The sequence below is a fragment of the Cuculus canorus genome, chromosome 7 (genome assembly GCF_017976375.1).
Source record: "Cuculus canorus isolate bCucCan1 chromosome 7, bCucCan1.pri, whole genome shotgun sequence".
Taxonomy (NCBI): Eukaryota; Metazoa; Chordata; class Aves; order Cuculiformes; family Cuculidae; genus Cuculus; species Cuculus canorus.
The window spans coordinates 31,990,813-32,017,660 of record NC_071407.1 but is presented as its reverse complement, the minus strand read 5'-3'; the positions used below and the strand labels follow the sequence as shown (position 1 = coordinate 32,017,660).

Genomic DNA, 26,848 nt, shown 5'->3' with positions numbered 1-26,848 from the left:
AGTGTTCATCACGATCTGGACATAAGCCACTTCTTTCCCCTACACATCCCATAATAACTGTATATACTGTGTGCATTTTTTCTACCTACAGCATCCAAAGCAAACTTTCAGCTTGCCAGAATAAAGTGCTATATATCAAGTTCACATATTTTTGTCCATGCTGCAACCGTAATAAACACCTCCACAGCCGAAGAACAGGACTGTGATCCAGATAAGGCTTTTAAACAAAAGCTGCTCTGAAATATACTGCATTAAACGTGCACATTTCCTCTTGCGCCACGTGAAGTGCTGCCAAACTGGCCATTTCCAGGGGTAAAGCTGATCCCAACCTGCCAGCAGCTTTTTGCTAGAAACCTTTTCTGCACCTCGCTGGCAAACAACCACTGCCACGGCTTAGAGAGCTATAGCAGCTAACAGCCTTGCTTCTGCCATCCACGGCGAACAAATAAAGCCACTCGCCAGAAAACAATTTGCTGACCTGGCCCCTATCAATGCCTTCTCATAGTGGTCTTACCAACCCAGAGTCAGCTTGGAAAGAACAGTATTTCTAAGCCCTGCAACCAACTCACCCCCAGAAATACCACAGCACTGGAGGGCCAGCAGCAGGCTTCCCAGGGAACCCACCATCCTGGGCTTCAGCAACCACAACTACCCATCTCCTGGATTCCTGAGCAAATGCACTATATTTCCAGCCTCTGGCTGGCACATCATATTTATGCCATTAGCATGCCACTTCTTATTTGAAACCAGAATGAAATCATTCAGTTCCCATTATGCAATACAGCCGCCTGGATCTCCTCCAGTACTCTACTAATATCTCCAGTGCTTCTCCAAGTAAATCTAAACCCTGGTTAAGCCAAACCTGCAACTTTAGAGAGTGCGAAAACTAAACCTGCTCTCATATCCTGGCTAGAGGAGGTTTGGAAAGGAAATGTTAGACAGTCTCTAAGCAAATCCAGGGTTAGTTTGGGCTGATACAACAACTTCTTTACCTTCCAGAGAACTAATCCCATTAAATATGTGAAGGTACAGAATTAAACTGCATATTTTGAGCATATACAAATATAAACTGGCACAGCAGCCACTGAAAATCAGTCTCCATTACCACATACCAAAAGGTCCATTTCACAGAAGCCCCTGACCAACCAGAGGGATACATGTTCACGTACAGAAAGCAATATTTGCTTTCTACGGCATTTAAAAAGTATTCCACAAGAGCAAACACATAATTCTTTATTAAACAATCAAAGACAACAAAAGCAAGTTTCTGTTGTCCCATCGTATTATACTACTAATCCTCTTTGGATGGCAATCAAAAGACCCCAAAATGCCAAGCTATAAAAGTGTATTTCCAAGCAGTGGTAGCCTCTGGCTCTTTGGCTATGTCTTCAGTCTGTTGCTTTGGCAGACAGGAGTAATCCTGGTCTGTCAAATGGCAAATTCCCAGTGTACTTACCATGGCTACCTTGGATTTCTTTATTTTACTTAAAGGATGATATTTTAATTGTAATAAAATAATTTTTTTCTCCTTTAGAAGAGGAAGGTAAGTTATTACTACTGCATTCCAGACTGCATTCAAGAAGTGCATTTTCCCAGTTTTTTCTACATTTTCCAAAGCTTGCCCACATGCCAAGTTTGATTTGAGACATTAGTAGCAGCAGATACTTAAACACCAGACCTCAGTGGACTGATTAAACAGAAATTCAAACACACTATTCCCTCTAACGTCTCTCCAAAACCAAGTGAACGAACATTTCGTATCTTCCCCCAGCTCTTGCTCATACATAAAACCCAAATGCTAAGCAAGTGTAGCAGCCACTGCTGTGGCTGCGTAGCAGTTTAAACCATATGCAGAATATTTATGTCATCATTTTATATCATTAACGTGAAGCTAAGATGAACATTTTGAAAAAAGCAAAACATTTACTTACAGCATACAAGTAAAATGCCCTTAGAAAATGTGTGTTAATAAGCTATACAAATGAGTCAGTGTGGTGGTTTGGCATCAAGGTTGCAGGGACTGGCCATGCCATCCCTAGGATGCATCTGGGTGTCCAGAAAAAAAATGAAAGTGAAACAGCCTGACAAGCTTAGAGACACCCAGTTACTTGAGGGTATCTCGTTTGAAATGGTGGGCTGCCTAGAGATAACACAAAGAATTACAGCACCATTGAACAAGAAACGGAAAGAAATGCCAAGAACAGGAGAAGACAGAGAGGACAGGGCTACATATTTCTGTAATAATCAAATTCTACCACCTGCAGCAAAGACAGAAGTCATAATTGTGTGCATTCCTTGCTGTTAGGAGGTAGCTGTTAATCCCACCAGCACTCATCCTGTAAGCCATACTGCATGGTGTTATCTGCCATGGGATGTGGAAGCATGTAGTCATTCTTAGTCCACTGATGACCTAACAAAGGGATTAAGCGTCCCCGGACCCTTATTTTTAAACTGGAAATCATATGTCAGAAGATTCATTTAGAAGCATTGTGCAATGCGCTACGAAGCAATGTTATATTTTGTTCAGTTGTTCAGTGCTTTAACGTGTAATCACATGGAATAAAACACTAAGGAATTTGTTGACAAAAAAAAATCCCCTAAGTATCATAGTGAAGAATCACAGATGAAGAACGTATTGTCTAAGAATTAGAGGGTCTCTGAAATTAATAACTAGTTGTTACAGGTTTGAGTTTTAACAACTCTTACGCAAAGAAAAAGAAGTCATCACATAAGTTACCTGGATTTTTTGCTTTAAAAAATAAACTCAAGATATTAGTCAAGATAACTCAAGATATTAAGATCTATTACTTAATTACCATTGAAATAATTGCTGTAAAAGTATTTACATAATTTTTAACAGCAGGAGATTATACTTTGAGGCAATGAAAAACAGAAAACTTAACTGCCAGCATCACCCCCTAATGTAAATGCACACATGTACAGCAAAACTGAAGTGCACTACTGTTACAGAGTTCAGCTCTGTATGTAAATATATGGCAACTACCTTAACACAAGGAAAAGAGATGAAAGTTTAATCAAACGAGACTCATATTAGGTTCAGGAAAACTGAAAAATGGGCTAAAAAAGAAAAAAAATCTAGCAGAAGAATGACTTCAATATTAGGCAACATTTCAAATTTTTATCACCTAAACCCACAAAATTCTTGATCCGCTCCTGTGTTCTGTGCAGAGCTGAAGTCGGGACCAGCTAAATAAAAGATAATGCAACTAGGCATAACACAATAAAAGATATTACCTTCACAATGTATTATTGCTGCCAATTATAAGAATCACTTCAACTTAATTTCAAAGGCACAATCACCCTCAACTGTAAGAGTCTCTTTTTTAAATTTCAAACAGTATTACATTAAGGCAATAACTCACCTTCCAGCTATAATATCAGTCTCCCTTATTGCAAAAATACATTTCATAAATACTTCTCATCGACAAGCCAAGCTAATTCAGGTTAATTTTATTGTATTTTGGTGCTATCTCAAATTTGTGTGCAATTACCTTTATCATTTTATTGCCGCGCCAGAAAGTAATCAGAACAATTATTTGAAAAAGGAGGTGTATAAATTCTAAATCACACTTGCTGGCATTTTTGATAAAATAGCAGCTTTATCTCTGAAAGTGGCAGGGACATTGGATAAATCATGCATCAGTCAAGTGTAGCTGACCCCCAAGTGCATTGCACAATATCAGGAGTGCTTCAAAAGAAACTTTCCTATACAATCCATCATTCTTTATAATACCAAAATAGCTATACCTGAAGAGTAGGAGCTAGAGAATAATAACAAAATAAATCTAAGCAATATGAACAAAACCATTAATAGTGCTCCTTTTTATGGTGAAGGAGAGTCAGCAATCTGAATGTGATCAGGAATCAAGGCAAGAATTTCATTGAAATTTTTGAAATGACAAGAACAGCTTTAAACAAACGAAGCAGCAAACTGTATTAAGAATTCACTGAAAATACAAATACAGCTACAGGAAAATAAATACAGACAAAAAACAGGGATCAGAATGACTCATACGTAAATACAAGATTTAGTCTTGGCATAGACGTGTGAATTTTCTCATCGTTATCAATCTCTGTTTGATTCAGGATGGACAGGCATTTCACTGTACTGACAAACAGATTCTTGTACAGTTAGTATAAGAATCTGTTTACTAAGTTTAAATTTAATAATTGTAAGAAAGCTACAAAAGAACAGAATCATCTTTAGAATTAAATTTCTTGTGAAACAGAAAAATTGCCACGTTGTCGTAAGAAGACCACAAACCCGCAAACCTCCTCAATATAGCAATATTCTTGATGTCTGCTCATGCACATGACTACAGCCACACTTCAGTCTCTTCCACACAAACTCAACGTGAATCTTTGGTCACTTCAACACAGCTGCAGAATCAGGGATCAAGTGGGAGACATACAACAATTAAGGAAAACACCGACGTCTGGCTGCTTTCAGAAACCATTTTTCAGCAACTGCTTAAAAACTGTTCAGTCTGTTACATCAGTGATAACTGATTTCCGCAAAAACCATATGCTAGGCATATATTGTGTGTCACATCAACGTGTGGTTGTGTCCAAAGTAAGACTGTAAACTAATCAACTAATCAAACTAATCACACACTATCAATATCGCCATTCTGAAGAAACAGGAGCTACATTACATACATATTTAATACGCATCCAGAATGGGGGGGAACATCAGCAGATAGCAAATTTTACCTTGAACTCTATGCCTTTCCACATATCAAAAGGGGGAAAACTCCCCTAAAAGCTAATGTTGCACATTTTTTTCACATCCGGCTTTGAACAAGAGGGAACTAGTGATTCTTCCTATGATGCTCAGTTATGCACAGGACAATCAAATAATTCTCTGCCATTATTCCAAGTAGTTCCAACTAATATTCCAACTATTCCAACTAGTATTCCAACTAGAAACACTAGTTTTCTAAGCCACATGACTTCACAAAAAGCAGATTAAAACCACAGGAGATGCCACTATTAAGGCAATTTTAAGCGATAAATTGCCAGCAGGAATAGTTAGATATGCAAGTTTGATTGTACTGGAAATATTTTTCTAGAGGAGCATTACTAATGTTACAAAAATAAAACAGTTATTCCACAGAAAATATACCTTCACATCTTCGAAGTTCAGTTTAATTATTTGAAGACTACGGTTATTGACTAAAAATGTGTCAATGCCTTTCTTTCAAGAAGGTAAATTTTTCTGTATTTCTTGATTAACAGACAAGTTTTCTTACTTTACTACAAAGTCAACCTCCCACACTTATCTCACTGAAGCACCAACCCTCAAAATTAAGTCTGGTTTTCAATAAATGAAGTATTTATTAGGACATGGAAGCAAACAGCTTACTTATAACAGAAAATGTAGCACTGTCCTGTTAGTTTATGCTCTGCAGCAGATAGATTCATGATGGGGAAAGGTCCACTGATGCCTGTTACCGACCATGACAGAGCTACAGAGATTTACAATGCAGCATCAATCTTGTCAGCTGGATTCTTAATACTGACTGCTGGACACCGGGGAAAAAACAAACTATGTTACGTGAACTCTTTTGTAATGCTGGACTTTCAATGTACACCTAAATGTAAGGGTATTTTACTAGAAACTTACTTTTGGAACAAGCCTTGATGCCATAGTAAATTAAAGGTCTTCACCTGTAAGGAAAAAAAATTCACAGTTAGACTGAGATTTAATTTGAATGCCACAGGAAGAATAGTATATGTCCATAGTGTCATTTCCCTTATAATCACCTCTATCAGATTTTTAAATGGGCTCTAAGTTTCAGTATATACAATTTCAAGAGGGAGTTTGATCAGTTGCTTTTTTTTTAACAAGCAAGTAGGAATTTTAATGTTCATTAGGTCACATACCGCTTGTTACGAGTCAAACAAAAATCAACAGATGGCACATTGAAGACTTGTTGCATAACAAGCACTATACAGCTCTGATCTTTTGAATAAGAATGCCTAAAAAGATACAGTATTAATTTAAGAAGCATTTGTACAGGCTGTAATGCACCTCTGAGTTACTGAGTAATATAAACAGCCTTTTGTCATTTAGGAAACAACACATTCTAAGGCATGAAAGCAAGTGGCTTTCTCAGTTATATCCTAGGTTTAAAAATACAGATTGCAAATCACTATGAAAGCACCTCAGAAATGTTAATTTCTACTATTATAATTCTAGTCTTAAACAGTATCATTATTTATATACCATTAACAGAAAATACCACAGGTTCTTCTTTGCTTTTCCCTTTGAAATAAAGGATGATTGCTATTTCCATGGCATTTAGTTTCCCCTCCTCTATTTTCTTTTCAGTGCTATTCAGCCAAGATCACTATATCTTTGTGAAGATGTGCTATAAGCATTGCATTTTTTAAAACCAGAGAGACTTTCTGACAAAGCTCAGCCTTAAGAGTCCTGACTCACAGCCAACGTCAGTGGGAACTCTTCCACTTAGGCTGGGGAACTCACTACTCCACAGGAGAGGATAACTGTATCCGCTTGAGAAATTATAAATCTCTTAAAAGAAATTATATGAATATCTGAGGCCTTCCAAGTCCTCTCAAACACACTAAGCCTTGCAGTCCAAGGCAAGGACAAAAATTACAGCTGCTCCCAAGCTGCTCAGAAGGAAACAGTAGTACTTAATCTTAATATTGCATCTTTATTAAGAGTTTAAAATTAAGATCCTGAATAATTAGTATTTTAAGCATAAGAACAATCATATCCTTGCAAGGTAGGCATTGCAAACATCACTCATTTCATTTTTAAATGCAACTCAGGCAGATGAGCAATCTACTAATGTTACTTAAAATATCTGTGACAGAGCTAAAAATAAAACAGCCATTTATTTCTACCATCACTTCAAAGTTTTAACTTTCAAAGTGCATAGCGACACAACTTTTGCAGATTTTTATGAAGGATAGAGCTAGAATATTTGCCTCAAAAAGCGGGATTATGCCAAAGCCCTTTTCAAACCTGTGCCAACGTCCAGAAGTACACTGTGTAACTGCACTGAATTGCACCAGCACTGCAGAGAGGTGCTACAACCTTCTCACCATCTCTATTTCTTTCCCATGCTACCACTCCAAAACACAGACAAACTAGGAAGGGATACAACAGTCCAACAGACTCCAGAGTACCGAGGGAAGGGTGCGTTGCTGGATTGCATGACAACTCCTTCCCTCGAAGAGCTGTGCGAGACCATCAGGCTGAGAAGTCCTTCAGTCCCTCCTGATTCAGCTGGGAGCTACCCAATGACAAAATTTATCTACAAAATACAGGGTAACGTGGAGTTACTTGTGCAAATAAAACTATCCACACTCCAATCATCCTAAAAATTAAGTTAAATGTGATGTTTAGAGTGTATCAGCCCAAATGCTCTCATCTGAATGTGATTTCCAAGTGCAGAAGACTGCTGTGGGAAGCTGCTATGCCTTGTGCAATGGAGCAGCAGCATGGGATGCAGAACACCCCTTCAGTTGGAAAGCAGGGAGTCCCTCCACAAAGCCTCAGCAGGGCAACAACCAGCAGTATTAATCCTCCAGGAATACGCATCTGTCCTCTGCCTTTGCTACGCTTCCCTGGGAAGCCAAGAGAGAAGATGCTGACATGGCAGCCTGGCATTCCTGCATTACTGGGGAGGCAAGCCAGCAGCGTGCCTCTATCCCACCAACTCTGCCAGACAAAGTGAGAATCAACCACCATCAACACGACACTCGTACAGTGGCCTCCACAAGAAAAGGGAAACGCAGGGTCTTCCTTTGACATCCCTGCATCCGCTGCAACCTGAATTCGGTCAAAGTCTGGACACATTTGTATAAAGGACTGGCACCTACGTGCTTTTGCACCAACAGTTACTCATGTCCCTCTTCTTATCTCCTACAAGCTGATGTGATGGTGCATAGTGCTTTGGATTCTACTGAGATCTGCTTGCTTTCCACCTTATCACTGGGAAATTATTTCCAAGATGCTTTATTTCCAAGATTATTTCCAGCTGCTCAAGGGCCGATGAAGGGTCTCTCTGGCACGTTAGTTAAGCCAGACCACAAGCGTGCATGCTGGCTGAAGGATGTTGGAGCCAAGCAGACATCTCTGAGACAAAACTGGTCAGGAAACATCCCTTTTCATAATAAATTTTTGGTTTGTATTTACTTTCAACACATTCTCTCTCTCTTTTCATGAATAAAACCATGCCAAATGCCAAAATCAAGTTAAAATCCAAGTTGTTGTTTTAAATAGCCTCTAATTTGTGGTGACAGCAGCAATTTAATTGCTAGCCAGGTTCCACGTGAGGCATTAATATTTATTTAAAAATCTCTGCAGCATCCCCATAAGGATGCTCATGTACTTTTAAGTACAATCCACGTGGAGCTCAAGAGTAAATCCAGACCAGTCATCAAAAATTTCAGTAGTTTTAGACAATTTCCCTTGACATTTCCTCAATGTAACAGTCTCTAAAAAGCATGACTAAAGACACCCTACAGCGTAGGAAAATTTTATACCTGTCTTTATGTGGTAAGATCTTCACAAATGGTATTTTTGACCACGTGCTAGTCCAGGATGTCTTTCCTCTGATGGCAGGCAATGTAATGCCCAAGCCCTAGTGGTTAGAAGACTACCTGCAGCTAGATAGAGGAACACTGTACAAGACCACTGCTATAAGTCAGAGGGCTAGGAAGGTCTGAAACATCACTCCAAAATGCATCTCAAACTTGCAAAGACTATTTTGTTGGAAGAGGTCAATATATACACACTAAATCATTTTCACATTGAGTTGAAAGGTTCCCCTGGAGTTGAATTTGAAGGTAAGAACCCAATACCTCTTGTGAATGGCACAGAAATTGCCACTGATCAAATCCAAACGTGATACACCTCATTCTGGATCACCTCTCAGAAACTGAGACACCAGAATCACTGGACTCATCTTAAAACATTGAACCCTTATTGTCATCAACCCCTTTACCAAAACAGAAAGCTTCCTCCTGCATTTGCAGAGAGCAGGATAAACTGAAAGGATCAATTAATAAGTAGACGTAACAACAACAAAATAAAGATGATCAATTTGTCCCTATTGTCACTAGCTCAGAGCTTCCCGACTAGGACCAATGAATCTCATCTGCTAATAAGCTCCTGCCTTAGACCTGAGCTGTGGGATTGCAGCTCTTGCCTCAGCTCTCCTTGGTCTTTCAATCAAGATGTTCCCAAGATCCCCAGCACTTCTGTTTCCCCACACAAGTGCTGTGCTGAGGCTGAAGCCGTACTCACGAGCAGCCAGGCAGCGGGATGCTCCTGTGAGACACCTGAAAGGTTCAAAAATGCCTTCGGGTGCTGAACAGGAGCTCCTGCACAGTAGATGATATGGTGCAGGAAGCTAATATATTGTAGACCCAACCCATGAGCATCCCAAACTTTTGAATATGTCAATGGAACAGAAATTTAAAGAAAAGTCAGAGGTTATATCAAAAATCAGCTCCTCAAAGGCCATGAAAAGTTTAAGCCCTATTTTGTTGATAACCTAGAACAGAAGTCCTTGGGTTTTAAGACAATTCCCTATTTACCCTCACAGAACTGCAGCCTGAAAAGTACACGTGATGGCAGCACTACAGTAAGAACTCCCAGATTCATAAAAACTACTTTTCTCAGTTCATCAACTTTTAAACACTGAAGGAAGATTCTCCTTGAAAGACAAGTCCTCGGGATCCGCAGAACGTAATACTCTCTGGCTTCAGTACTAAAATTTAAAAACAGCTATTATATCAGCTCAGTATATGAATAAAATTCCATATGAAAACATTTAAAGTACATTAGATTTTTGGTCAAGATGAAAGACTGAAAAAAACTCAAGCAATCTATTCTAATTGGGTTCCCATGGTAACTGTACAATTGGGTTTTTCAGTATAACATCCCAAAGGCCCAATGCACACTTGTAAAATATACTTCAAACAGCCTGAATTGTTTTTACATTACAGCACTCCCAGGAAGATCAATTACTATACATCCCCACCCTAACTATTAGTGGCAGGAGATGTTAACACTATTGGCCATATTAACATAAGTCATGTAAAAACCACCACATAGCACCATCATTATATAAAACTAATTACACACTTCAGATTCATCAAACATGTTCCGAGTAATAAACCAATACTAGTCTTGTCACAAGATCATGTTTACTGAATGTTAGAAATCAACCTCAAATATATGCCAAACCATTTTGCTTCTCATATTGATTTCAAGGATAAACAGAATCAATCATTAATAATTACATTATAAGATGACCCATAGGGTTAATCATATTCTTAGAAACTCTCACTATGGAATCAAATATAGCCGCACAAAAAGACAACTGAAAAGCATTCAAATCCAGGTCATAAGCATTACCAATAGTATAAAACAAGGTGCATTCGCTAACACGCCACTCATGTAACCAGTGAAAATAAAATAGTACTGTTGTTCTATTAAAAGAACTCAAAACAGCAAACACATGAGAATTTATTAAAAGGAGTTTCTCTCAGATTAAGCACTTTGCCTTTTTGGGCCTCAATTTCACTTTCAGAAAGCACACCACTGGCTGTAGATCCAGTTTGTCCTTCCAGACAAGCCTTCCATCCAATTGCCTAAGCCTCAAAGCTAAAGGGAGATGATGGCCCATGCCCACTGGAGGTAGGATTCAAAACCAACTAATTCACTTAAAATCTCCAGAAGGGGGAAAAAAAAAAACAAACCAACAAAACAAACTGTGGGCATTTTGAATAGTCAATCTCATTTCTCAATTAACCAACCAGTAATCTCGGCATTTCATGGATTGAAGTCAGCAAATAACCAGAGGTATTTTTGATCTCAACAGGAGACTGTGGAAGGGATTTCCCTTTTCTCCCCACCCTTCCCACCACATTATATTTGATCATACTAAATTTCAATGGAGCAAGATGAAGGGAGAATGAAGTTGTGTAAATTGTTTCTCCAGGACACTGCTGACAGTCTAAAAATGTACTGTCAACACAGCCAGCTCACCGCGGTCAAAGCAAGCTTGTGCATTTCAGGTGTAGTTTTAGATGCTGTATGCTCTGTCTTGTGTTCTTTAAATGTGAAATAATCTTTTAACGGAGCCTTAAGTATACTTTAGATGTCCATAAAAACATTTAACTACTTAACAGATATTCTGCATACTGGAATATACAACCAAAGACAATGTTATTGTTTGCATTGTACTGACTGATTTAAAGCAGACAGATAATTTAAGTATCATTGGATGATCATTTTGCAGCAGCTACATTTACAAGACAGCACTAATACTTCCCACTTGCTAATGCAGGGCTACCTGGAAGGAGTTAAATTCGCACTTGGAATATGTAGATGGCACGATTCAGAAAACAAAGCAAATCTGACTTCAGCAGGCTGTGCTGCTAATATATACTGCTTAACTACAATACTGAGTTCATTAATCTGATCATAATGCATGAAAAAGTGGCATTTGAATAGTAATTAAAACTTGAAAATGCACCCATCAGGTAAGACCAAAAGCCCATCTTTTCCAATATCCCATCTTCAGCAGCACCAACCGCACACAGCTACTGAGCACTATAAAACAAGCCCAAGCATTTAGTGATTTTTACTGGTATATCATCACGACCCTTAAAAAGTGAGATTCAAACTTCCTGAATCAGAGGTGGTATTTCTGAATGGAAAATAAAAGTTAAGTTTCTGAGCCCAAACCCAGCAGCTCCAGCTGCCTATTCCACGATGCACAGCTGAGCTGCGTGCTGCAGCAGTGAACACAGAGTGTGATCTGAACCAACACTTGCTGCTTCAGTGGATGCCGTCAGCTCCTACTTTGAGAGAGGCAGAATTATTCTTTAGTCCCCTGTGCTGAGCTGCTGAACACGGCAGGCTCTCTATCAGTACTGCTATTTTACTACTGTTTCACTTAGAAAGCAGAGGGGAAGTCAGAACCTTTGCACCAACGAGCTCCCCTCTTCCTCCTTTAGACCAGAGGTCATTTGTTCAGATATAAGTATTTTTGATCACCTTCAGAACCTCCGTTGCATTGGGGAGAATTTCAGCTCCACATCCAAATTTTGTGAGACTTGAAAAGATATCTGAAGTTACTGATACCATTTCATTTGGCATAATATAAACCAAAACAGAGAGCAGATAGTCCTGACAGACATCAGGACAGGGTGCTTTTGCTCTGCTGATATAAAATAGTGAATAAGGAAACAACCTGTAAAAAGAATTAGCAAAATCCATCAAAACAGTGACATATTTCCAAAGAAAAACTTTCACAATTACTTGACTTCCGTAAACTCCAAAGCCATACAAGCTTTATTGGCATTCAAATACATTTGACTTTTTTAAACAGTAGTCTGGACCACACAAGTAGATCATCAGCCTTAAAAGTGCATTTTGTATTTTCAGAAAATAGTTAATACAGGTTTGGTCTGGTTTTATAGTTTGGTTGCTCCTTCAGCTGTATGTTTAATGCAAAACACACCTGTGCTGGCTGATAACTTTAGCTTTACAGGAGACAAAATTTAACACGGGAATTTTTTCTTGTATCAGGAAGGTTTTGCTTCAGATAAATTAACACAAGTGAAGCCCTTGCCAGCACAGATTTGTACAATAGCAACCTCCACAGCTATTAGCAGAGGTAAGAAACTTAAGAACTGGAAGCCTGCAGTAAGGACACCAAACCAGGCCTTTGGCTTTTTAATTATGGCATTAATTAAGTTAAAGTTTGCAAAACCAGCCAAGACACATGCTGAAACCTTTACTACCTAAAAGATTTCAAGCTTCCTGAAATTAAAACTTTGTCCTACATTTTCCTGTTCATTACATTCCCTTCACCAGTCCAGTATCTTATGAACACTCAGTAAACTAGAGAATTGCACAATCCGTCAATAAAGTAAGCGTATTTTGAACTACTGTCCATATGACTCAATTTGTCAGTAAAAACTGCCACCAGCGCTGTGCTTGCAGAAAAATGTCCATAAATGCATTATTGCGACTGGCAGATCGATGTCCATAATAAAAACAAATAGATTTAACAAGTGCTTGCTTTTACGAGTTATGCGATTGGCGGGATGCGTATTCAGCTTCACCCGACAACTCTGGGAATGGGCAATACAGACTGGGTGAGGCACTTGCTGACTTCACTAGTGTTACAAACAGGAAATTATTCCAACACAGGAAATGTTTAAAAGCGTTAGACTGAATACTAATGCCTTCAGGATGTACTTAGAAGTTTCATGCGTTCAGAATTTAACATACTGTTTTGTGAAATATAAAATGAGAGATGTTAACAACAATCACAAGCAGTGATGTGGGTTTTTTTTGCCTCACTTGCTTTGTAGAAATGTAGTTTAATTTAGGTCAGCCGCATCCCAGGCACAATGGCTCGCTAGTCTTCAGAACAGTTAAAAACCCCACAAAATCAGGACCTACCACTTGTTCTCACAAAGCTTTTACAGCACCAATGCCAGAACTGCATCACTGCTGAAACCACCTCTCCGTCACAAGTGAGGATGTCACCCTCAATATCAGGCAGAGACTGGACAGGGCTCACAAGGAAATTATGCACTGGTTGCACGCGAAAAGAACACTAGGGAAACCCACATCTTCGACATGTTCTCCTTCGGATTTTTTGCATTCCTCTTTCTTCTAACAGTTTCCCCTGTCATCAAAGTCAGTTTAAACAGAATTTCTCTGGTGCAGCCTTTCCATCTTATCCATGCTTCCCATAACAAACTTAATACTTTTGCTGCACAAGTCCTTAAATTAGCCATTCAAGGAAACCCTGATAACCTTCCCAAAGGGCATGAGCTTCTCCTTCAGGCTACTATCCCTTTAGTGATGCCATTAACTGATTCTCTACATACGTTAAGCATTAAACAGTGGTGACAAGTTAATTACAGAGTTATCAAGAGATAAAGTAGTCACGGTAACACAAGTTGCAATATAACTACAACAGTTTCCTATAGAGCTTCTGTTCAGTTGCTGGTGTAATTGGTGTAATTAACTTGTCATGGATCAGAATGCAGATAGGAATTGCTAAAGCCACCTTGCAAGTTCACATAGCTACATCTTTTTTCCTCTGAAGCGTGAGGCCTTTGGTAGAATTGTCCAGATTTGGAACATTTCTGTGTGGAAACAAAGCAAACAAAACTTTTACTTGGAAAAATTACATCACAAAACATTCACAAAACAAATAAGCAACTTGGCAAGCAACACATAACTGGATGTTTTTAGACAGAAGTATCCTGCATTACAGGCGGTGTGTTTTTTTGCCCCAGAGGCAATAAACTTTACAAACATCACAGCAGTCAAACACACGTTAAGGAATTTAAAGGATTAATCGAGCCAGAGAGTGGGGGGGGACCTGTTCCAAGAGGGCAAAAGCTGCAGCCCAAATTAAACAGCTGATGAAAAAAACAGGTTTGAAACAAGATATTCTGCAGTATCTGTATTTCAGTCCCAAGGCTGCAAGCGCAAGCCTAAAAATTAGAGCCAGATTGTCCTGTGTTTACTAACACTTCAGGTCTTAACAGAAGAGGCAGAGGTAAAGAGCATCAGCGTTGTTCAGTGTGTCCCACAGAGACCGTACAGAACCCTTTCAAAAGGGTGCCCAGGCACAGGCGAGGGAACTGAGCTGCTCGAGGAGACTCTCAGCGCACCAGACCTTCTGTGGAGCTTCCACACCACAGGGCAGGGAGGCATCGTAATGAGACAGGAGATTCCCTATCATGCCTCCACTTAAGCTGCATTTCTATGCAAGTGAGAGAAGAGCAAAGGCCACAGAGGCAGTTCAGGGAGGGACGGCTCCTACACCACAAGCTTTGGTCCCCTGTGCATTAGGGAGACAGGCAGGGCTTAGAGGCCAAAACCTTCATCAGGTTCACAAGGGAACCCTGTCATCTGAACAGATCCCTCCAGAAGATAACCCTTGTCTTCTGTGCAGGGCGAGCGCAAATCTGGATGCACAAGAGTTATGCCGTGACAGTCATTTCTAAGCTAAGACACTTTATGCCCTAGTTAATAACATGGAGGCTTTCCTATGTGAATGGACGCTTTCCTAAGTGAAACACTGCAGAGAGTACACCTTACCATCTAATAAGAGCTCCATTTCACAAAAACAAGATACAACTCAGTCACAGGTTTATCTGGCAGCTGGGGACAAAAATAGAAATAATCCTTTAAATTTAGTTTGTTTTAAAAATTGTGTGCAGCTACAACAACGTACCCATTTCGCAGAGTTGCAGAGCTTGGCTTTTATGTCAATGGCAAACGGACATTTTTATGTCGATATTGCTCTGACACACACTTTAGTGCAGTTTCACTCTGATCTGACCACAGGCTGCTGCCAGAAAGCAAGGTGCTGCCTTCCCTTCGTCCCTTACACTGTTCCAGATTGAAACTAACGCACTTTCAGGAGTGCCTCAGCTCCCACAAAAACACTTACCTTGGGGAAAGGAAAGGTTTGGCAGGGCTGGCTGGGGTTGCTCACTGCCAGCCTGGGTTAAACCTCACAGTCCACACTCCTCTGCAGCAATAATGACTGGCTGACACGTGGGCTCGGTGCCTGCTCCAGCAGCACAGACCGTGGGACCAAAGAAGGGATATTTCCCCCTTTCCTAGGGCCAAGGTGTCTGTGAATATGGATTGATACAAGAATTAGTTACTATTACAAAAAGAATATTTTTGATTTAAGCTAAAGTAGAGTTAAGTTTCATCTAAGTAATTATATTTTTTGAAAGTTAGAACATCACTCTGATACCATGTTTTCTTTCAAACAGGCTTTCCAGACACTATTCGTTCTTTGGAGATGATAACATCTCGTGTGAAGTATGATCCGTGTTGAGCAGATGTGTGTTCTGTAATCACCTGTTTGCAATCTTTCCCTATCTCAAATGCAAGGTCAGGCAGAGCTGGCTCCAAAGCTCCAAATTAGCAAGAGTTTTGACTGAAATTCACAGTAACATTAAAATTAGTCCTTGGAAAGTAATGGAATATGCATAAAATTTCTGAGAAATATTATACATGCGCACGTAAGTGGGAAATATATTCTGCAACCAGCTTCTGCCTCGTTGCATGCGATCGATGGAGATCATTCCCTCGTGTTGCCCAGGCCTAATAAAGAATGCTCGCTTTCTGAAACTCCAAAACGAGTCTTCGAGTTCATTTGCCCACATTTTTGCTATCAGGATATTGGGGAACAAAAAAGCCCCCAAGCAGGCTGTGAGATTTAAATAAACCCTCAGCACAGAGGCAAGCAGGTTAGGAGATGTGACCGCTCAGTGCTGCAACAGCAGCTCTGGGGGAGGCATGGGGACCCTGCCCGAGCTGCTCGAGGGGATGCAGGGGAGCCCCTGATCGAGCTGCTCAAGAGGATGCAGGAGAGCCCCTGATAAAGCTTTTCGAGGATGAAGGGGAACCCCTGATAAAGCTTTTCGAGAGGATGCAGGAGAGCCCCTGATAAAGCTTTTCGAGAGGATGCAGGGGAACCCGTGATCGAGCTGCTCAAGAGGATGCAGGGGAGCCCCTGATAAAGCTGTTCGAGGGGATGCAGGGGAGCTCCTGCTCCAGCTGCTCAGAGTCGGGGGAGCCCCTGCCCAAGCCGCTCGGGGGGAGGCAGGGGGACCCTGTCTGAGCTGCTCATGGGGAGGGGAGCTCTTTCCTAAGCAGGTCGGGGGGATGCAGGGAGCCCCTTCCCGAGCTGCTCAAGAGGATGCAGGGGGACCCTGTCCAAACTGCTCAGGAGGAGGCAGGAGAGCCCCTGCCCGAGCCGCTCGGGGGGATGCAGGGGACCCTGCCCAACCTGCCCAGAGGAGCAGCCCCATCCCGAGCCGCTCGAGGCGCCCCGCCCCCCCCGGCCGCCATCTTGCCCCCCGCCCGCCGCGGCCCGGACCCCGCGGCTGCCGCGCACCTGCCCGCGAGGAGGAGGAGGAGGAGGAGGAGGAGGAGGAGGAAGAGGAGGGGCAGAAGCCGCGTTCGCAGCTCCCGCAGCCGCAGCGGTGTCGGCCCACGGCAGCGGCGGGGCGGGGCCCGGCGGGAGGGGAGGTGCCGTGGGCCCAGCGGGGGCTGCCGGGACAGCGAGGGCGGGGTGGAACGTGTGAGCGGTGTCCGGGGAGGGATGAGGAAGGAGGGAGCTGAGAGGGTGTGTTTGTGATAGCACGAGGGGGATGGTGCCCAAGGCCCATCCAACCTGGCCTTGAACGCCTCCAGGGATGGAGCAGCCATAGCTTCCCTGGGCAACCTGGGACAGGGCCTCACCACCCTCATGGTGAATAAATTCTTCCTGATGTCCCGTCTAAATCTGTCTCTCTCCAGTTTATACTTGTTCCCCGTCTTCCTATCCCCACAAGCCTTTATGAATAGTCTCTCTCCAGCTTTCCTGTAGCCCTTTCAGGTACTGGAAGGTCGCTATAAGATCTCCTCGGAGCCTTCTCTTCTCCAGGCTGAACAACCTCAACTCTCTCAGCCTGTCCTCGTACGGGAGGTGCTCCAGCCCTTGGATCATCTTCGTAGCCTCCTCTGGACCCATTTCAACAGCTCCATATCCTTCTTACGCTGCAGATTCAAGAATTGGACACAGTATTCCAGATGAGGTCTCACAAGAGAGGGACAGAATCCCCTCCCTCACCCTGCTGGCCACGCTGCTTTTGATGTAGCCCAGGACACAGTTGGCCACCTGGGCTGTGAGCACATGTTGCCGGCTCATGTCGAGCTTCTCATCGACCAGCACCCCGGAGTCCTTCTCTGCAGGGCTGCTCTCAAGCATGTCGTTCCCCATTGTGTACTGAAAACGAGAGTTACTCCAGCCCAGGTGCAGGACCTTACCCTTGGCCTTGTTGAACCTCATGAGGTTCTCAGAAGCTCATTTCTCCAGCCTGTCCAGGTTTAATTGGCATCTGGCCCGCTTTGAGGTTACCATATAAGGTTCAAAATAAGGGTTGTCTTGATCTCTCATCTTTTTGGCTCCTGAAGTAGTGGCCAGATGCCAGTCTTCTGAAGTCTTCATGCTTTTGCATTGTTCTGTTCTTCAAATATTACAAAAAGCAAGGACTTAACTGCTAATTAATTCCTGTTATTAAATTAGATATTAGTTTGGACACTGTATTCTACATAGCAGCTCATACTGATTTGTTCAGGGGTACAACACTGGGGCGGCTCTGGGCTGAGTTCTGGGGGTGCCCCTGCCTCCTTTCCCTGCCTGCGTGGCCCGGCTGTGCAGCCCTCGTCCCAGGGCCCCCAGGCTCACAGCCGGGTCATGCAGATGGTCAAAACCAGGGATTTCTGCCAATTTCCATCACAAAATAATCGTCTGTGGGCCGAAATACCAGAGGAGTCCGAGCCTGCATGGTGCTGAGCCCTGTGAACCTTAGTTGTTCTTCAGGCAGTGAAGTATGGCTGGCTGCTGACCAAAATCTTGCATCTGGAAGTAAAATGCAGGTCTTGCATGTGTTACTTAAAGTTGTCGAGGCCTGTCCTTTGTTCTGCTCGCGCTTTGGGGTGGGGAATGAAGGGCAACTGGGAAAGATTGTCATCAATGAGGAATCACTTGTTTTTCACTCATTTGCCTTTTTGACTTATTTGCAAAGTGAGGGTGGGGACAGTGAATTAGACCAGAGTTTGCAGAGGAGGAAGCATTGGGCAAATACCGTTTCTAAAAGAGAAGATGTGGAGGGGATGAGAGAGAGTGAAATGTTGGAGGAAAGTTGACTTTAGGGTGAGGTTTCTTTGAGGTCAAAAAATACCCCAGGACAAAAAGTGCCAGTAAGATTTGCAATAAGAAGCCACTGATTTTCAAGCCAGAGAATCTTTCACTCTCTGAATCTTCATCTGAGTTATATCAGCAAAAAATTTAGTTATGTTGTATGACTCAGAAGCTATCACAAAATGGAGGAATCCACTTGGGAAAGAGCAGAACGATTTTTAAAAAGTCATTACAGAATGCTAGAAATATTGGGTTTTTTATAGGGAATGAACACTGTGAAAAAAAAAAAAAAAAGGCATAGAGTTAGTGCCTGTTAAATTTGTTTCTTAAAAATTACAAGGTCGTGTCCAAAATGCATAAGTTTCCCCAATGCAGTTGAAAGTACCTTTTCACTAGTTGCAAACTTCAAAAAGTGCAACCATTCACTGGCGTGTAATAGCACCAAGACATTCCTCCTGGTTTTAGAAGCAATATTTTTAACATGACACCTAGTTTTCCCTTTTGCTTTCTATGCTGTTAACCTTGAGTCTCTCAAGGAAGCGTAAGCAGGGAATGTTTACCATCCTGTCTTTTTTTGCTATCTACATAGGCGAAGTATTGATCAAGGATCACTGTTGAAATTGTTCGCAGATAGTAAAACTGTCCAGAGCTTCCACACCACCCTGCCGGTTGCAACCTGCAAGCATACCAATTTTGAACAAGAGAGAAGTGCTGCATGTGTGTGATCTATGAAGGATGAATTGCAATTAATATAAGTGGTTTAACAATGACAAATCAGATTTGGAGCTCATTATATGAACAGCTTATTTAACTTAAAGCAAAAAAGAAACTGTGACAATAAAGGAAAAAGACACGAAAAAATATTCCATGTTTGTAATAAGTAACAACCAGTTACAGGTTTCTAGTTCATAATTTCTTTTTTGATGCATTCAAAGTTCACTCTATGACTTAGTTTTCACTAGCTGTTTGGGTACAGACGATTCAAACTTGTGTAACTGTGCGATGTTCTGTGTTGACAAGAGAAAAGGAAGCTTTTCAGCAGTTCTAATGAAGCACAGATTAATGGTCAATTAAAAGGCACTGCCATTGCATGCCCTGTACAAGTGCAGTGGTGTATGTGAAGGTGTTCTGTTCTCTAAGTGAAAGGTCTCTTCACATCAGTAAGCTCTGGACTGGATGGGATACCCTAGAGGCAGTTATTATTTTAGAATGTAAATATCAAATGTCTCAAACCCTGATTTTTATTTTTTTTTCCTTGGACATTTTAAAATCTGGTACCATGATGTGAATTAAAAGGAAGGGAGGTGGAGATTTCTGCGCTAAGAGGTGGATGTGCTGCTTGGACAATGATGTTCAAACCAAATCATGTTTATATATCAACTGTTCTGAAAACCTGTCTCTGCAATCTTCCTTTCCTAAATTATCATTGGTTCTTTTTCTGCCTTTTCATCCTTCAGGGTGTTGATATAAAGATCAGTCTCACAGGTTGGTCCAGGTTGTTCCAGTTGAGAAGGAGCAACCTGCTCACCAGCACAGCTGTGGTAGCTATTAGTGTTCTTAGTAGTGCTGCTTAAAAAGAAAACATGATTAGGAGTGAAGTCCATGAAGAACTGTTTTCTAAATGTGAATACATTCAATCATTATATAAATAAATACTTACATATTTATGCGGTCTTGAAGTAAATAGGAGATTCTGAGGGATGTCCAGGTAGCAGGTGTAAGTAGACCTAAGTTCCCTTTGCCTCTGCTCTGAGCTATATTATATTTGAGCCATGGTGGGAAGGCGTATATAGCTACTTAATGCATGAAGTTATCTCTCTGCCGTACACTTCTCTTCACATCTGACCTGGAATTAGTTCAAGTGGGGTGAGTCAGATTCTGCTTGTGCCTGTCCTGAGAGTAGTGAATGGCAAGAGAAAGGCTAAAGTAGCATATTTGCAATAGTTTCAATTGACAGAATTTAAGATTCACTAGCAACTCTTAAGTGTCAGTGAATGTTAGAGTATCATTTTTAGCACTTTGGAAATTTCAGTCCTGTATTTTATGTCTTAAAAATGAATTTCTTTTATTTGGAAAATATTAGAATGCCAGGTTAAAGGGAAGCAAGGCTAAACTAGATGAAATCTCTCTGACCTGTTATCTTTTTCTCAAAAGTAGCCAGTTCTTGATACATATAAATGGAAATCTTCCCAAAATACATATTAATCTTTTCTAATTCCCTTCCTAAGATGATCTCCTTATTGCCTGAAGCACAAAAATTGATTATCTGTAATATGATTCTAGTTTGCATTATAACAGGTTTGAAGAGGCAAAGTAAAATACCAAGAATTTCTTAAAGCCTAGCATCTTGGGTTTTCTAGTGAACCTACAAGTTGTTTGCCAAATAGAGAAGTGTTTCCCTGTGCTGGTTCTAGCTGTACTGCACTATAATTTAATTGAGTGTCATAGGGTCTCAAATGAGGTAGAAATGGTACTCCTGATCAGTTTTCAGTCTGCCCTCAGAATTATGAACATCTTACTCAAGTCTCCTCTAATCCTTTTGGTATCCAGATTTGCATCTGTTTTACTTTAAGTGCCATTATTGTTTCAACCACCAAACTTTTAAATTTCCCCCTAATTTGTCCTTTAACAACAAGAAGGCTGAGGAGACTGTACTTAATTGACTGTTCCTAATAGACTGTTCCTGTCAGTGACATCAGTGTCAACAGAACATCTCTCTCTCTCTCTCTCCATATCTCTCTTTTATCTACCTACGTACTACCTACTTTTCTGTCTCTCCTTTTTCACGTATTTAGGCCTGCTTGTAGTAGGTATATCTTGTCAGACTTCTCTACTAAATTAGCCATGAGGGCCAGCAGGCATTAATTTTCTCCATAGGAATTTCTAGCATTCAGTTGTGACACATCCACTCCGGTTCACTAACACGAAAACTTACAGACAAATTTTCGTAGCACTGATACTATAAAAAGATAATGTTTCTAAAATGTTCCTCAGTTCATGTCCCATGTCTTTGTTTTCAATTTAAGGTGTTTTCTTCCTGTTGTTCATTTGTTATTTAGTCTGTTGCTTATAAGACATCACTCATTTAACACGGTGGGTTTGGGTACAGGGTAGTATTTTCCCTGGACTGGAACTTGTGTCTCCAGTTTAGTGCAAAATGCCCTTCTAGTGACAGTGTACAGGTTTGCTTCCAAGTAAACCAAAGCTTTAAGACACACAAAATTCAGGGTCACAGAATGTAATGGGGGTGGATAGAAAACTAAAAAAGTCAGGTTTTATTAAAGCTCTTGAGATGTCAGTTCAGAAATATTTCAGCCTGGATTATATTCCTCGTTAAGGACTAACCCCTGAAAGCGTTACTTTCTGCAACATCTGCTGTGGAAGAGAGACTTGGGCACTGGACCTATAACTACCCTCTTGCTGACTTGAGAGAGAAACAGATGGAGTCTCTGGGAAGATGTAGTATTGAAAATCACTGTGATTTGGACCTCACTTGTAGTTCTTTAATTTCCCCCCTGAGAAAATTGTCATATTGGAGCATAGGCATAATATATTTCTGCTTTTGTGTGTATGTGCCTTACTGAGTCAGAATCTGGCCTCAATCACTTCCTATGCTCCAGTGACCTCTCTGTATGAACCTCCTCAGCTGTGAATGAGTGCAGTAATGTAACCTTGTATGATTTCACTTGAACAAGTAAATAAGTCTTGCTTTTCACATTTAGAATCACAAGGAAAAAATAAAAAAGGCTGAATGAAACCAGAAACTGTGATTTTATTTGCCAAGATGCTTAGATTTTCTCAACAGCAGGGATGTGTCCTGCAGATTTAAATCTGGAAAGTTCATGTCAATACAGAACTAGCTATTTGGTCTGGGCACGTTATGTGCTTTAATTGGCCCTGGAGGAGAGAGTGTATGTTTGTATGTGAAAAGCACTCTGAATCTGGTTTCAAAATAGGTTTTAATAATAGAAATAATCTCTCATACCAGACTTTTGTTTGCAGCACATTATGGGAATTTATCCATCTGTTTTAATTGATGTGAAATGGTGAGAAGTGCACACCTGGGTCACTGGGAAGTGGGAGCGTATTTCTGGAGGGGTATGTGAGTACTGGTATTTCTGGGAGTTAAATTTTGATGATGTGGGATATGATCAGTATGTACGAAAAGAAGTCTAAGGAATAGTTCTGAAGAAGTGTGATTTTCTAGGGCTCATTCTTCAGTCTGGTTAGGACTGGATTGGAGGTTTGAAGGCCTGTTGTTTATAGCAAAATGTAGAGATCTGTAAGAGCCACTGGTGATGACACATAATTTCCGATAGCAACTGAGATTATTAAAGAATACTTCAATAGGAGTGGTGGATCTTCCTTGCATAAAAGTGTGAGCAGCAAGTCTCTTCAGTATCTCCACAATTCTTTAAATTCAAGGGAAATGTGATAAAGATCTGTATGTTTTAAATTGTCATCTTTGAAGTAGTTTGTAATCCATGCTAGTAGAACTTCTCTCCTTCTCCCCAAAATGTTCTCCAAGCTTCTTTGATTCCACTTGCAGATGTGAAATCATGCACTCAACTCTATTGAAAAAAAACTAAAATGTGAGCTAAGAGTCCGGATATATTGAGCAGGAATACAACTGATTCCTGTGCTGAGAGAGGAAGGAAGTTGGGTGGTTCGGAGTGTAGAATTGCTGTTAAGTTAAGAAAATGTATTTTAGTAGGTAAACCATTTTCAGTACTTATGAAGAAGCTTGGCATTGAGAGAAATATGATTTCCTGTAATCAAGGTGCTGGGAGTTGTTTGCAAGCCACTAATGCCTTTAGGGAAATCTAGTAGCAAACTGTGTAAATGAAAGGGATATTAGCAGAGATTGGCTTCATTTTCTTTAGGGCAAAACCATAAAAAGTTATGGTGTTTCATATGCTCTACTTCAGTTGGTTTAGTAATCTCCTGGCTGCTCTATTCCAGAAGTTGTTGGAAAATACTTTGACAATGTTGGTGGAGCTAACTAGTATAAATTTTATCTTTTATGCCACAGAGAAATTTGTGTGGTAAAAAAAAGAAATGTTAAATAAGAGGAATATTTGGTCAGTAAGGATAGATCTCCTGTTAAATTACCTATGCCTGGAGTCCTGTATTTAGTGGAGGTTTTGCAGCTATTGCCAAATTCCAGGAAGGCTCTAGCATTTCCAATAATTATTATGGCAAAACTTACAGCACATTTTTTTGTGTGTGTGTGTTGACATATTAAGTGTATTTGTAATAGAACACATCCTTCAAGTGACTGGGTTATTGTAGCCTGCTGAGAGATTTGTCCATCTTTGTATTCATCATAAATTAAGCTCTTCATATTTTTTTTTTTTTCTGAATGAAGATTCCTCCTTGTGTTTCTTCCTATGCCATGGGTAGGTCAGGTTGCCAACAGTCTGTGCCATTGCATTCACAGAACTCATGGCATCAGTTACTTTGTAGAGGCAGACTTGCTCCCTAATGAAGCTGTGTGTTTACCAGGAGGCACTGGAAATTAAATCTCGTTAATTTTTTTTGGTCTTTTCAGCCAGGCTGGATGTGCCTGTGCATTTGCAGAGGTGTACATGCACAAGTGCATGTGCATTTTAGAATCGCATATTGTGGCCTTTAGGAATGAATCCAGTTGAAGTTGGTACTAACCTGCCTCTTGTATCAATGGAAATGGATATTACGATTGCTGTGTTGAAACGTGCGCTCAAATGCATTGGGAGTTTGATACCATTTTTCAAACTGCCAAATAGATAATGTCAGAACATTTCTGAAATGGGATACTAACATCAAGATATACTGCACCAATCAACTAGCATCAGGCAAAGTATAGCGAAAAACTGTGGTTGTAGGAGACTAGTACAGAATTTCCATTTTCATTCCCTATGTCAACAGCTTTGTAACTTACCTAGTAGATTGTTTTATGTTTTCCAGACATATTCTCAGTAGACTACAAACACTACATTGAGCTCAGCCTTCAGAACCCAAAGAATTAGATATGCTGTAGTTTATGAAATGGATGTTTATGAAAGTATCCTTTGTTTGAATTGCTCAAAAACCCAACATGAATTCAAACTTTGACAGCGTAAGCAGAAAATAAGAGGGCTATAGTGATCTCCCAAATGTAGCCTTAACTATTGAGGTTCTCATATTGAAAATGCAATTTTCTGTCTAGATGTTTATGAATGTCTTCAAATTCCCTTTCATAATAGCCCCTTTTTGACAGGCCTTTTTCAACTCTGAAATATGAGAAGAAAGGTTGCTGCAGAATGTACTATATACCATTATAGGAGGTACACCTCTGTCCCTCAAGCCAACAGTACTCTTTTGGAAGTCAATGATGATATATGCACGTGTAGGCAGTTGCAGAGTCCAAGATCCACTGCAGAAAAGCAGGATTCTTTTACTGAATCACAGTAAGTTCAGGTGCTAAAATATGGTGTGGCACTTTAGGGAGTCTGTCTATGTAAAATGTATGAATTCTGTGTGATTTTATAAACTGTGTGTATAACTCCAGCCCTGTGTAATCTTCAGAGTGCTAGCAAACCTCATCACGTAGCCACTGAAGAATGGTCAAAACTGCTAATATTAAATTACTCTTTACAGATAGAAATGTGTCTGTTTTGTTATGGAGAGTGTCTCCATTAAAGGAATCCAGTTTCCCCGGATGGCCTGCTTGCATTAGCACTGGTGTAATAGAAATGGATGGCAGCACTGCAATCAACACAACAAAAATGAATACACAGCAGAAAAGTGGGCACAAAGCATAGACCCGTTCTACCTGTTGTTGTTCACCTTTTCACATTGTCGTTGTGCTTTTGTGGAAATATGACAGCAAGTGGTTGTGTTCCTGACCAACTGAGGGAGAGCAAAGAGTTGCTTAAGAGGCTGGAGAGTCAGATAAATGGACTTCCATTGGCAAGATATCTGGCGACTCAGGAGCTTGAGCCTGGGGTCTAAGCCTTGGTGGCTGATGAAACTGCTCAGTCCCAACCAGCTGAGAGCAGCCAAGGTCGAAGCATGAAATCCATAGAGCTTCCTGCGGGGAGCCTGCCAGGGATAGCTGACGAGTGTTGGGATATTTGGAGTTCACCTCATATGCATTTGTCAGTTTTGCAGATGTTAAGCCCATCTAGGCTGTCCTTGGGGTTTGGCTGCTGAAGCTTGAAAAGAGCATAGCTGGGGACCTTGAAGAAAACTCAGCAAGGGCCACCTCTTGCCTAGGGAGCTGCTTCTGAGCTGTGGCTCTTGCTCTGGGTCTTGCCTGACCCGCGCTGCCATATCCCCTTGCTGCCTGCCAGCAGAGGTGAACTGCCCATCCACACACCCTCCTGGCTGTAAGCTAGGGCAGTGGTTGAACAATGCTCAGCCTTTGGTTTTGAGGATCCAAATATAGGAGCATACTGCAAGCCATGCAAAATCCAGGATGGTTGTATTCAAACAATATCAAAGTTTGTGGTTTTTTTAAAATCTGAATGTGCAGATTATTTTGTCACATTGTTGTGAACTTGTGTACATGGTGAATATTGTCTGTTGGAATGGCCTATAGTGTGATGGAATGTTGTTCTTTGTGGGAGAGGTAGAAAGGAGAATGATCTTCATTTTCTTTGTTGTCTGTTGTCACCAAATATTGGGAAAATTACCTGTTTCACGGAAATACTGCTTTGAAGTTGTTGCAGAAGTACTTAATGTAAAGCCATCCAACATCAGTATGTTCTCCAAGAGAGCTGTTTGCTGCTGCAACATCCTTATCAGTTGTGCTTGTGAGGCTCTATCCCTGTCTTTTTCTCTCTTCCCTTGATCAATCTTTACTGCCTTCTTTTTCTTTGTTTTCTATCTTTTTTGAGGGTCTTTTTCTCCAACGTACATGGCAAGTTTCCAAGTAATGTTCAGTCCTGCTTGTAATCATTGTGTTGAAAACAAGGAACTAGAGATCAACAACTTCATTGTCCAGCCACAGCATTCATTTTAGTGACACTAACATCTGACTTTTTGTTTTGGAGAGAAAGAAAAGGGACAAGGAGTTGCTGTTTTGACAAGTCAGAGAAATGGTTAATAACCTCCCAGTTAAGGCTGCAAAT

The 26,848-nt window shown here is 40.9% G+C and overlaps 1 protein-coding gene across 6 annotated transcripts in view; it reads right to left on the bottom strand.

Annotated features, from left to right (window-relative positions):
* MGMT (O-6-methylguanine-DNA methyltransferase) overlaps nt 1-17,121 on the bottom strand; it is a 171,917-nt gene extending 154,796 nt beyond the window's left edge. For 2 of the 6 annotated variants that reach the window (XM_054071985.1, XM_054071987.1), the window contains exons 1-4: nt 16,965-17,120; nt 15,501-15,687; nt 15,146-15,208; nt 5,648-5,691 (exon numbers count right to left, since the gene is read on the bottom strand). In XM_054071985.1, the coding sequence (XP_053927960.1) occupies nt 5,648-5,671 (24 nt within the window). In that variant the 5' untranslated portion in view covers nt 5,672-5,691; nt 15,146-15,208; nt 15,501-15,687; nt 16,965-17,120. Of the gene's footprint in view, nt 1-5,647; nt 5,692-14,102; nt 14,182-15,145; nt 15,209-15,500; nt 15,688-16,964 lie in introns of all 6 variants that reach the window. The other 4 variants (XM_054071984.1, XM_054071983.1, XM_054071986.1 and 1 more) reach the window with 4 other exon arrangements.
* Nucleotides 17,122-26,848: the final 9,727 nt, after the last annotated feature.